Source organism: Cyanistes caeruleus, chromosome 12 (assembly GCF_971803275.1).
Source record: "Cyanistes caeruleus chromosome 12, bCyaCae1.hap1.1, whole genome shotgun sequence".
Classification (NCBI taxonomy): domain Eukaryota; kingdom Metazoa; phylum Chordata; class Aves; order Passeriformes; family Paridae; genus Cyanistes; species Cyanistes caeruleus.
The window spans coordinates 18,926,258-18,939,075 of NC_141712.1; the positions used below are offsets into that span (position 1 = coordinate 18,926,258).

The following is a 12,818-nucleotide window of genomic DNA, read 5'->3' on the forward strand; positions in this document are numbered from 1 at the left end:
GCGAGGCCCCGCGCAGGCGCGGAGGGCGGGGCGGGCCTGAGGGCAGGGGCGGGCCCGCGGCCGGGCACACCCGCAGTGCCCTCATAGTGCGGATGGGGAGCACTGGGAGCGGTTCGTGACAGCCCTGCCACGGGCGGGGACATCTGCTGCTGGTCCAGGGCACGCCAAGCCCCGTCTGACCCGGCTTGGGACACGTTCAGGCATGGGGCAGCCGCAGCTTCGCTGGGCAGCCTGTACCGAGGTGTTCCCACCCTCACAGGAGAGAATTTCCTCCTGACATCTAGTCCAAACCTACCCTGTCACTTTGAGGCCGTTCTCTCTGGTCCTGTCTCTATGTACTCATACAGATAGTCCCATTTCGACTTTCCCGGGGGCTCCCTTCAGGCTCTGGAAGGCCACAATTAGGTCACGGTGAAGTTTCACTTTCCCAGGCTGAACAATGCCAGCCTTTCCTGCCAGCAGAGCTGCTCCATCCCCCTGCTCATCCTGGAGCTGCTCTGGGCTCTCTGCAGCAGCTCCAGCTCCCTGTGCTGGGCTCCAGGGCTGGAGGCAGCTCTGCACGGGGGCCTCACCCTGACCCTGCAAGAACTGAACACAGAGGAAGAGGGTATTCCTTCAGTTTCTCCATGAAGAATTTTTGCTTTATGTCTGCACATATTTTCGTGGTGATATTTTATTACAGTCCCTCATTAAAACTCGTTCCTCATCCCTGGAAGTGCCCAAGGCCAGGTTGGATGGGGCTTGGAGCAACCTGAGATAGAGGGAAGTGTCCCTGCCCATGGCAGGGGGAGAAACTGGATGAGCTTTAGGATCCCTTCTCACCCAAATCATCTGTGATTTCACTTCTGAGAGTTTCAGGAACGTGATTTAGCACCTAATTCAAGAGCATGTTCAGCAGCTGTTCACCATACCTAAACATCAGTAGTTAAATTGATATGGAAATACTGTTACACGACACTCATTCAGGATTTCCCACTGTGTATTAGGAAAAATACCCAGTGGCTCAAAAAGTAGACACAAAACAGCAAACCTTGCAGTGTGTGAGCTGAGGATATTTTAGAAACAATTAAAAAACGCTGAAGGATGACGAACAGAAATGATGACAACTCGGGCATGCTTCTGCATCCTTTTTTTTCTTGTAGCATGACCACCATCTAGTGGGACACGGGCAGCCAGTGCACAAGGGTTGTGTGTGTTGATAAGTGCAATAAAATACAGCTGCTCACATGCTTGTTTGTCTCCTCTTCTGTGCTGAAATATTGGCGACTTCTGAAAAGCTTGATTTTACATATTTTCTTCTATTTCCCAACAGCTGGTTGCACATACATAAAGAAATTAATCTATGCCAATGTCTCTGCTATTCAAATATAATTATGTAAATATTTACAGACACCAAATCATAAGAGCAGGTCTTTTTCAAAAGCTTCATTCTCCTGCAGTGTTTTCCTTAATATAACTAACATGTTATTTATGCAGGAATAAAAATGAAAACCAAATAATATTATATTATTTTATATTAAATTATTGTGGTTTAACCCTTGAGAAATCTACAATTCTTCTGCTTTTATCTCAGGGTGGCTGAGATACCACAATTACCCAGGAGTTACAAAAAAAAGTCAGCTGCTGTGACATCTTTTTTTAGCAATATTTTGCAGATGCTTAAGACCTTATTCAGAAGCTTAAATTTATGCAAACCAGAAAATCTGAAATTCAGCTTGCTTTTTCTCTGTGTTTTAGCACCGTGCATCACTCACAGGTTCCTGATTTCCTCCTGGTCTTAAAAACAAACCGGCTGAGTGTTTTCCTCCCCACATTTTTGCTGAGCACATGGTGCAGCTCTGTGCATTGTTTTAACGCACAGAGAATTGGTGCTGTCACTCTAAGAACATCCCCAGACACGTCAGGACTTCGGTTCTTCTGCAAGTCCTCGTGGTTTGGAACCCATTTCCACCACAAATAATATTGCCAAGATAAATTGTTTGCCAGAGATAACTTCAAGTCCTCAAACAAATTACCTAAGAAATGTGGAAACAGAAGGTGGCACGAAACAAATTGTTTCCACGGGTCCTGTCCTCACAGGAAGGAACGGAGCTTATCTCTGTTACAGATTCCCGAGGGACACACACACACACAATGCCTTCGCTGTGGCTGGGGGAGACTCCAGGAGGTTTGGAATGAAATATTTGGCATGAAATATTCATACCCCATTTCTCCTGCCCCCAGAAATGCAAATATTGAAATTCAAATGGTTTGTGTAAGGATTCCAACAATTTGGGGAAGAGCAGCAAAGCTGCTCATGGGTTGTATTGGGGGGGAAAAAGAGTTTAGAAGAATCTGTCATTTGTTGTAGCCACTTCCACCTCAGGCAAAGGAGAATTTCATTATGTGCATGTTTGTAAAGTCCCAAAGGTTTGTTAATTTGTGTGGATCTTTCACCACTGACTATTGCTTTGTGTCAACAATGTGTTCAAATTCTAGCGAAAAAGAAAAGCTGTTTTTCATAATCCATTCCCTTTGCAGCCTTTCTGTGGGCTGAGCCACATCTGCCACCGTGCAGGTGCAAGGTGATAACATTGTGACACATCTCTTTCTTTCAGACTGTTTTCAGTCCCTCCACAGCACAATCTGAAGTATGAAAACAACCTTATTATCCCTCTGGCTCTCTGGAAAACAACCTTATTGGCTCTCTGCCTTCTCTAGGTGCTTAACTTTAAGATGTGCCCCTTCAATATTGACTAAAGCAATGGTGATTTACAGAAATTAATTTCTGAACCTCATTGTCTGAATCTCTGGTGCCTTCTGCCCTTCTTCTTTTAATTTGATGTGGCCCATGGACAGCAATAAAGCAGCACAGAACAGCTGTGCCTGGTCTCAGAAAAAGGGAGCTGTGTAAAACTCAGGAACCTTTTTAAGAAGGTAGAATGAACATCTAAGGCGCTAAAAGCTTTTGAGGGAACAATGGAAACATGATCACCGAGGCAGTGTAAGTGCACATCAGTGTCAGGACAAACTGCAAAAAGGGCAAAAAGATCTTTTGAGCACAGCTCAGGAGGTTATTAAAAACAAGTTATATTCAGAGAAGAAAATTGAAAGAACCATAAGCACTGATCCGTGAAACACAAAGCAGGGCAGAGGTGGTTATAAAACCAAACTGAGGTACAATTGAAACAAGGCATAAAAATGCACAATAAATGTTCTTGCAGGTAGCAGGGAGTCTGCTGAGAAGTTTGGAGAGCTAACAGGGAGTCCAAACGCCCAGGAGACAAAGAAAGCACAGGTTCTGAGAGCAGCTTTCTCCAAAGTGAGATTAGCTGCACTTCAACCTCTCCTGAAAGGCTGAGTTTGTTTCAGCATAGGGAAATGAGACTAAATGCTAATTGTAAAAGGAATAAAAGTATCTCTTTTACAGCCAGCCAAAAGCCTTCAAAAATATGGCTTCTAGAAATGGTACCTACAAGAGATGCTGAAGAGATGCTGAGATGCCTGCTGTGGGTGGGGTTTTTTGGTTCCTTGAATGAAATGGGTTGCTGCCTTTTGGCTGAAGCTTGAAGGGGAGCAAGTGAAGGAGCCCAATAAAGCAGGATAAGAATTCTTAGAATCACAGAATAGTTTGATTTGGAAGGATCCTTTTGCAGGTCATCTAGTCCAACTCCCCCCTGCCATGGGCATCCTCAAATAGACCAGGTCTAGTCTAGCAAAGCTGCGTCCAAATGTTTCCAGGGATGGGGCATCCACCACCTCTGTGGCAACCTGTGCCAGTGTTTCACCACTCTCCTTGTGAACATTTATTTAATATCTCTAATATTAAACGGACTCTCGTTCAGCGATCTGCAGCAAAGAGTTGGGAAGCTCGGGGCAGAGAGCTTAACATTCGATTTTTCTGCCCCGCACCACTGAAGGCTTTCCTCTAGCGTCCTTCCAGGAGAACTGACGTAAATAAAACGAGCAAATGCAACTTCCCAGAGCTGGACAAGCGCCTCGCGGAAATGACAGCGATCCATCCCGGGACACGGCGGGGAGCGGCCCCGAGGCGGGGTTTGGGGGCGGCCGGAGCCTGCTCCGCACCGCGTCCTGCATCTCTCCGCACCGCGTCCTGCATCTCTCCGCACCGCGTCCTGCATCTCTCCGCACCCCGCACCGCATCTCTCCGCACCCCGCATCTCTCCACGCACCGCGTTCTGCATCTCTCCGCACCCCGCATCTCTCTGCACCCCGCACCGCATCTCTCCGCACCCCGCACCGCATCTCTCCGCGTCCCGGATCTCTCCGCGTCCCGCACCGCGCACCCCGCGATGCCGGCGCTGCTGGCTTTGGTGGCCGCGGCGCTGCTGGCGCTGCTCGGGACCGGACGAGCGGCCGCCCCCGCCGCCTGGGTGCCGCTGAAGCGCTGGGCCCTGGGCTGCCTCCTGCTCTGCCTCGGAGCCTGCAGGCAGCGGGCGGCCGCGGGCACCGCCGAGCCGCGGCAGCCGCGCCCGCTCCGCCCCGACCCCCACGTGAGTGGCCCGGGAACCCCGGTCCTGGGACCCCCTTCCCTGGGACCCGCTTCTGCCACACCCTGTTCTCATACCCTGGCATCCCTCTGTCCCCCCTCCCTGGCACTGCCATCTTCCTGTTCCCCTGGCACTCCATCCCCAGCATCCCCACATTCCTTCAGAACACCTTTTCTCCTTTGGACTCATACTTCCCTGGACCCACAGCACCTCCACCCCACTGCATCCTCTGCATTCTAGCACCTTGTGTCCCCCTGGCAGTCCCTCAGGTGCTCCCGTTCCCTGCATCCTGGCCCCTGGCACCGCTCACTGCCCGACCCCATGTTTTTGAGCTCTCCTGTCTTTTGGCACAGGTTTCCCTGCTGCTTGCAAAGCTCTCTGCCTGTTCTCAGGGTGCCTGCTATGAAATACAAAAAGTGAAAGTAAAATTTGATCCTTGAGCAGAAGCCTATGGAAAACAAAGGATTGCTGATCCTCTCCCTTTCCTGCCTCCTGCTGGAGCTGAAGTCCATTTCCCTTTCCCCAGGCACTCGATTCCTTGTACTTCACCGGCTTTGCAGAGACCAACAGGACCTTTGTGATCGCTCGCCTCGCCAGACGTCCCGCTGGCCTCTGTGAGATGTGGCTCTTCCTGAGGCTGGATGGGATAGGCGAGTTTGAAGTAAGTGCTGGATGTGAGGTGATGTTCAGGTGCTGTGCTTGACTCCTTTCTTCAACCTGTGATGGCATCCCAAGCCAAAATTCATGTTCTCTGCATCTTCACACCAGTAAGACAGCAGTGCTGTGTCTAAAGGCAGTGGTAGAAATGGTCACAGTACTGGGTATGTCCCTTTTTCAGTAGGATCTGGCACTCACTCTCCCATAATCTGCACAAAACAGAATAGTTTCTAAAAAGTGGCTTATTAAACCCCCCAGGAAGAATTTGAGCATCCAATCATTCCAATCAGGTGCAACACATGGTTAATGAGTTCCATTTTCTACTTATGGCTGGTTTTTTTTTCCCTTTTTTTAATTTTAATGCTATAAAATAATTTGGAATTGCCTCCTTAAAAGAGGAGGGAAAGCTTTTAGGGAGTTTTATGCACATCTGCTTCATTCTTGCTGAAAGGAAAGCTTAATCAAATATTATTAATCAGATTTTTGCCTGTGGATTTTCTTTTTTTGTTAAGAGCTGGCTACATAGTAAAGAAGGAGAGAAGACCTGACATAAATCCCTTTGCACTCAGCTCTTATGTTCACAAATCTGTTTCACTAAGTAGCCATGTCCAGAAAAAGCAGAAAAAATCCTATTTGGAGAATATAGGGGAAAAAAAGAGGATTGATGTGCATTATTTTGGGGTTTTAGTAAAATCTAGTATAGCAAGACTGTGGCATCCTCACAATTGAATTAAGTGAATGTTTTCCTGAAATGTTTCCTCTTTTTAGCACCCACAGCATCCAAACATGATGGTGAGAGATGAATCCAAAGAGATCTGGAGTGGAGGAGGACTCACTATGGAATACTTGGAGCCCCAAATGTGCTGGAAGATAAATTTTGATGGATTACTCAGGTATTGCAGCACTCGTAATTTCATTTATCTACACGTAAAACCAAGGCTTTTTCAGCACTATCTGGAAATATATTTAATTTATTTTATATTGAACTGGCTTGAACCAAAAGCTGCTTGGTAACTAAGACACTTTGATTTTTAAGGAATTAAAATATATCTGGTGGTGTAAAGTATTATAGATTCTTCTATTTTACCCAATTCCAAACATGTAAGAAATATGTTGTTTGCTTAGGAGTGATATAAAATTATAGTGCTTTGCCTTGCAGGAAAGGATCCTACAGACAGCAGTGGAGTGAAGAGGAAGGAGAACTTGTACCAGTTAAATTCTCTTTGCAGTAAGTTTTTAATCTTTGCTTTTGGATGCTAAAAAGCTCGTGGCTCATTTAAAATGGCAAAAATCGGAATTTTCCAGAAAAATACAAGGATTTTCTCTGTCAAAGCAGCAAGTGCACAACTTGGCCTAGTATGAGCTGAATGCTAACAATGTCCTTTTTATCTTCTCTCTTTTTCTAGATGGGAGAACTCCACAGACGTTTTTAACTTTAATGTTGACAGCAACCCCAGCACATTTGCTCGTGCTTTAGCCCAGGAGCCGTGGAGCATCGAGCTCTTCCAGAGGGTCAAAAAGTGAGGGGCAAGATTAATGTCTTCTGGGGTTAATAATAATTTTTTCTACAGTTCTCTTCAAGGTTTGATGTGTGTTATAATTGATTTTAGAAGGTAGGTTTAATTTGAAGTGCTCTATTAAAGGACATGGCTACTGGTTTCAGTGCCACATCACACCTGGGGAATCCAGCAGACAGATGGGATCTTCCTGATATCTGAGTGAAATTCCTTCAACATCAGGAATATTTCTTATTCTTTCTTTTTTCATTAATTTAGGCAGCTTCCAAAGTCAATTGTCCAGGTATAGCTAAGAAAAGGAATATAATCCTGTGAGAAAGGAGCTGAAGTGGGTGTTTTAAATACTATACAAGCTCTGGAGAGCTAAAAAGATGAGAATCAACGGTGTGCTGTCTCAACAGAAGCAGAAATTATGTATTCAGTAATGTGGGGGTTTTGGTGATGCCTGCTGAGTTCTAAGCAGCAGCTGCTTGGCATTTCTCCAAACAAAGGGTGATTTTATATTCTGTCAGGGTGAGAATTTGCTGTTGTTTCACTCTCAGGTGTCTCATTATGGAGCAGGAACTGGGAAATGTAGAAGTGATGTGTAAAATCTGGGATAGCCTTGGTCCAGATGCTCTGAAATTTCCTTCATTTTTGGAGACAAATCCATCAGATTGGCACTGAGGCTTCTTGAGGAGAACTGGAGATCTTGCCTGTGCTGATCCACTCCTTTCTTTCTTCCAGGCAGAGGGAGCAGCATTTCCGACACGAGCAGTGGGGCCGGTCTGTTGGAGAGATTGAAATAGAAAATTACGGGAAAACTGAACTTTCCCTCAAAGGCATTCGGAGCCACTCCTATGGTAACAGCACTGGAAAGAATTCCCTCCCTTGGGAACACCCTCACTGTGGCTTGCACTGGCAGTGAGATTAAGGATTATCTGTTCAAATAACCAGTTCCATGCCTGGGCATGAAGTTCAGACATTCCAGAGGAAATACCATCGCTGTTTTGGGGACATACCTTACTTACCACGTTATCAGTCACTGGATACTTCTTTATCCAAAAAAGCTTTTGTGAAATCAGGTACTGCTAGTTCACATTTCTCAGGAATGGTGAAACTCCAGGTTGGGGGATTTTGTTCTTTTTTTTTGCAGGTGTCCGGAATTGGGCTGAGATTTACCGTTATGTCATGATTTTGGCACACTTTGAAGTAGGTATTAGCATGACAATGTGCTATTTAACCAGGAAATTTTTCAGAGCTTCTCAGGCATATTTAAGTATCCAGAAATTAGGACTTGGGAACATCCATGGTGTACAAACAGAAGTGCTCACTGGTGGCACCATTAGCCCAGATCAGTGTTGGGAGCAGCTCTCAAAACTGCTGTGTGAAAACTGAATGTGTGTGAAAACTGAGATTTTGCTCCACTGATTGAAGCAAAACTTGTTTGATAGCTTGACACAGTTTGTTTTGGCTTTTTCAAGAAAAATTAGGCAGGCATCTTTACAGGAGATATTCTCAGCTGCTGCAAGTGCCCAGCGCTCTGTGGAGTTGCTGCAGTGCTGATTCCCATGAATAGGAAGCAAGAAGTGTTTGAGGCATTCTAAGCCTTCATGACAGCAGTCAGCAAATATTTCTGCCTGTGCTGAGCCGTAACTCTCCTTTTCTGTGTGGGAAGAGGCAGTGCTGTGGCTGCTGGGAGCACACAGCCCAGGGACATGCTGAGGGCTGGCCCTGCCAGCTGCCAGCCGAGCCCAGCAGATGCTCCAGAAAAGACATTTCCTTTGCCAAGCCAGGCATAAATCAACACTATTATAGGCAGTGTTACAGGGGTTTACACTGAATTCAGAATAAAAGTTCTTTTCCTAGCTTGGAAAATCCCACTTCTGTGCAAACCCTGGTTTATCATGTGCCTGTGAACTTTTTACCAAGACTGAGCTTTGGCACCACAATGTGTATAACCAACCTCTCCCTGTTCTTCAGCTTTTCAAGACTCAAAGTGACTGTGGCTGTTCTGCCCCTAATTAAAAGCCAGCTGACTTCATTAAGAAGTTTATTGCAGATTGGAGTCCTCTTACCCTGAGTGTCTGTACATTTATAGCATCACAGGAGGCTTAAATTTGCCTCAGGGTGGCCCAAGTGGAGCATGAAGAGTCCAGACCTAAGGATGGAAGAGAAATTAGTAAAACCAGGAGGTTCCAGTTCCTTCTTAACATTTTCCCTATCTGCTGCTCCCAGACATAGATTAATATGGGTTAGAAGACAAGTCTGGTCAAAGTACATCAGTTTTGTACTTCTTTGCAGGCTTTGTTTCCCTCCTTTGTCCTCTTGCTGTGGGCTTTTTGTAGTTCCCATTGTCCTTAATTTGTCCTGAATGTGTTTGGTTTGTATTCCTGGATTTTTTACAGCCAGATTTTCATGGAAGATGTAGTGAGAGGATTTTAAAGTATGAAGCACATTGCATAAGCTGAATTCTATCCAGTGTCTTCTTGGTCCAGCCAGTGAAGGGCCCTCAGAAATGACTCTGCACAACTTTGGCTGCTTTTTCTCTCTCTTGCAGGATGGGACTGCAGCACATTTAACAGTTATCAGCATGCCAGCTACCACAACTCAGTAAGTGACCAAAGAACTTTATGTTGCTAAAAAACCCCTCATCTTACAGGTGGAAAGAGCTGCTGTGCAGGACACCTGTGTGCAAATTCTTGCTTTGAACCTGTACAGCCCAGTTTCCATCCACACCCTCATGCTCCCAGTTTTTCATTTGCAGTTAGTCACAAGGACAGCTTTTAGCTTCCACTGCTTCCTTTCCCTTCAGTTGCTGAGGGCTGGTGGAGCTGCCTGTCTGTCTGGATGGTTTAGAGGTACAAAGTGGGCACTTCCAGCAGCTTGAGAAGGTGTGTCTGACTCTAGTCTGCATTCCACAGGGAGCCCTGCCTTGCTGACTGGTGTTCTCTGCATCCAGAGGATTAAAGACCAATGTCCATGGCCCCTAGGTTGCTCCAAGCCCCATCCATCCTGGCCTTGGACACTTCCAGAGATGGGGCAGTCACAGTTTCTCTGGTCAACCTGTGCCAGGGCTTCACCATCCTCACAGAGAAGAATTTCTTCCCAATATCTCATCTAACCCTGCCCTCTGCAGTGGAAGCATTTCCCCTTATCCTGGCATTCCAGGCCCTTTTCCAAAGTCCCTCTTCAGCTCTCTTGGAAGTTCCCAGAGCCTTCTCTTCAGGCAGAATGATCCTAATTATCTCTGCCATTGTTCTGGTGCGTTTGAGTTTTGGCTGAACTTTAAACCTGCTCCATTGCTCTCCCCTTCAGCCTCACTGTAGGTTATGTGTTTTTTCCTGATGGGAGGAAGGCTGGCATTGAGTGGTCCAACGCCTCCCTGGCTGAGCTGGCTGAGGATGGGGTAATCCAGGATGGCTATGGGGTCACTTTCACTGCTGGTAAGCTCAACACAGTCCAGCTACACCTGCCTTCATTTCTTGGCATGCAATTCCTTTAGTGGAGGAAAGACTGTTCAGTGAGATTCCATGTTATCCTGGGGAATGCATCATCTTACACCCTGAGAAATCACCTAGAACCAGAAATTCATGGTTTGGGTTGGAAGGGACTTGAAGATCCTCTGGTTCCAACCCCACTGCCATGGGCACTTCCCTGTTTAAATTAAATTGTAGGTGTGGTGTGTCCTGGGTGAAATGTGCCCACTGCAGGATCAGGGCCAGAGGTTCCTGAGGGAGGGCTACAGATTGTTTGTGGTGACTGTTGTTTGTGCTAATCCACGTAAAATAGTGATTTCCACTTTTTTGGGGTGTCAAAACATCTGCTATGAGGTGGATTCAGCTGGAAATATGATTGATCAATTTGCTTGATTTACAAAGCAGACAGAACTATCACTCTTCAGAAAAACATAAAAACCCCCCATACATAAAAGTAATAGATATTGGGATTTTTTTTGAGATAAAATACTAGTGAAAGTTGTTGACTTTGTTCCCTTTTTCTCTTCTCCAAGGTGGTGAGAGCTTTGATGTTTCTGCAGCTCTGGATAAGCAGACCTGTCCTGTGGTGTACAATGGCCTGACAGGGAGTGGAGTTTTCCACGAGTGCATTGCAGATTTCCAACTCAATGGCTTAACCCCAGGCTGGGGCCTGGTTGAATTTTATTACAGGTAAAATAATGACAGGCAAGAAGAGGTAAAAAACTCCCATCCTCCTATATTGAATTGTGTATATATATATTCAAATATGTAACTCCATACATATTTGAAGCATAAATGCACTGATATTTTTACCTGATGTAAAAAAATGTTGCTCATTTTAGTGCTTAATGTAATTATTAAGTTGTCAAGCACTCTGTATATTATTTGAAAAGGAATAATTGCCCAAGCACCTCATGGGTGCAACAATTTGTTTGTTATATAGGTTTATGTGGGCTTTATATAGGTCTGCATATAGGTTTATGGGTTGTAGGATGCTCCATTCTGGACACTCTCTTATTTAGGGAATCTGTCCCATTATAGAAATGAAGAGTCCTCACCCCAAAGAGAAGCTGTGTACAGGGTGAAACTCCCTCTCTCAAGGATTTGTGTGGACAGGATTTATTTGAACAGATAAATGTTCAGAAAATCCCCACAGGAATGGCTGTTAGGGGCAAAATTATATCCACAAAGAATGTGTTTCCCTTCTCAGTGCTGTTCCTCCTGCCACATGATTGTCACTCTTTCCCTGGAGCCTTTTCCACATGGAGTCTTTGCTCTCATGAAAGAAAGAGGCAAATTTTGTTATTTGCATTTAGTTTGCTTTTTAAAATAAACACCAGCCCTTGGCTGTCAGAGGAAACGCCATAAATGATTTCCAGGAGATGAAGAGCTCAGCTCCTTCCGAAAACCAGGCATATTTAAAGCACATAAAACAGGCCAAAAGTGCAAAGTACCTGCTGGTTGAACTCGAACCTGCAGCTGCTGCCAGGTGCCTGCTCCCTCCTCTGGGGCTGTCCAAACCTGCCTGGTGGAGGAAATGACCCAGCAGGGAAAGCCTGGGATCAAACCCAAACAGGGCACGTTCCGCAAGTCTGGACAGACCCGGCTGGCTCTGGAGCTGCCCCAGGGAGCTTCATCTGACTGTGCTGACACAATTCCCATCGGCTCCATCTCATATCTGCTCCCAAATCAACCCCATGGGAGAAATGAAAGGGTGGGAGTGTTGTTCTTCCTCCTTGCCACGAGACACCAACTCAGCATCGCTGCTCTTCCCGCAGGGACGAGGCCGCCCAGCCGGCTCCAAATCTGCAGCTTGGTTCCAAAACAGAAGGACCTGACCCTACCACCAATGCCTCTCCCCCATGATCATCTATCTACAAGCTCATCCCAGCAATGTTAGCAAGCAGCAGCTTTCCAAAAAAATATCATTCCCCGCAAAAAACAGCACTGGTTTGAGTGTAGAACTCGTCACAGGACGCTGGGGAGGTCAAGGGTATAAAAGGACTTGGAGAGAAATGAGATATATTTTTATTAGTGCAGCTTTCAGTGGTTGCTAAGCAGGGTGGTCTGGAGGAAATTTGAAGGAAGTCTGATTGCAGGAGTGCACTGGGAGGGATCACTCCATGCTCTGTCCTGTGGTGTTTTTCCTAAACTTCCAGCTGCTCCCCACCGTGACGACCAGGACCTCAGGCTATGTGGATCACTGACCCAATTTAGCAGCTTCTCTCTGCTCTCAGATTTGTTTTTGAAATAAAAACTGTGTAGTTCTGAACTCTCTGGTTGTTACAGTCATTAAAACGTGGGAAAAACCTGTTACAGGAAACGGCATTGATTTGATAGTTTTGTCTGTGGCTGGGTAAAACATGAAGTGGAAGGAGCAGGAAAAAGCACTGCTAAATGAGGTGTCCTCTAAGAATAGAATTAATGGCCAAGAATAAGTGGTACAAACACGATTTTCCCTTGTCTGAAGGAAAGCCAGGGTCTGGTAATCCAGTTTAGAAAGGGATCTGAATTCCTCATCATTCCCTTGTAGGTGCCTTATTAACCACAGCATCCACAGCAGTCCCTGGCACAAGGTAGCCTATCCCTACCTAGATGCATCTTGCCATTCATTACTGAAAATTAAACATATTTAAAATATGCAGAAAAAAAAAATAAAATAGTTAAGTGGAAAGTGTGGAGAGGAGAAATAAAGA

The 12,818-nt window shown here is 45.8% G+C and overlaps 1 protein-coding gene across 1 annotated transcript; it reads left to right on the plus strand.

Moving 5' to 3' along the window:
• The first annotated feature begins 45 nt into the window (after positions 1 to 45).
• LOC111934428 (uncharacterized) lies at positions 46 to 12,394 on the plus strand. The gene is made up of 11 exons (XM_023934501.2): positions 46 to 4,493; positions 5,017 to 5,151; positions 5,916 to 6,040; positions 6,307 to 6,375; positions 6,554 to 6,667; positions 7,391 to 7,506; positions 7,800 to 7,855; positions 9,204 to 9,256; positions 9,962 to 10,089; positions 10,656 to 10,812; positions 11,901 to 12,394. Exons 1-11 carry the CDS (start codon positions 3,987 to 3,989, stop codon positions 11,986 to 11,988), a joined length of 1,548 nt encoding a protein of 515 aa, XP_023790269.2. The 5' UTR covers positions 46 to 3,986; the 3' UTR covers positions 11,989 to 12,394.
• Positions 12,395 to 12,818: the final 424 nt, after the last annotated feature.

Excerpts from the sequence above, each read along its gene's own strand:
- LOC111934428 (XM_023934501.2), top strand. The coding sequence starts at position 3,987 with ATGACAGCGATCCATCCCGGGACACGGCGGGGAGCGGCCCCGAGGCGG. Across the intron at positions 10,090-10,655 it reads TGGGGTCACTTTCACTGCTG|GTGGTGAGAGCTTTGATGTT; the intron begins GTAAGCTCAACA and ends CTCTTCTCCAAG. Across the intron at positions 10,813-11,900 it reads CTGGTTGAATTTTATTACAG|GGACGAGGCCGCCCAGCCGG; the intron begins GTAAAATAATGA and ends CTCTTCCCGCAG.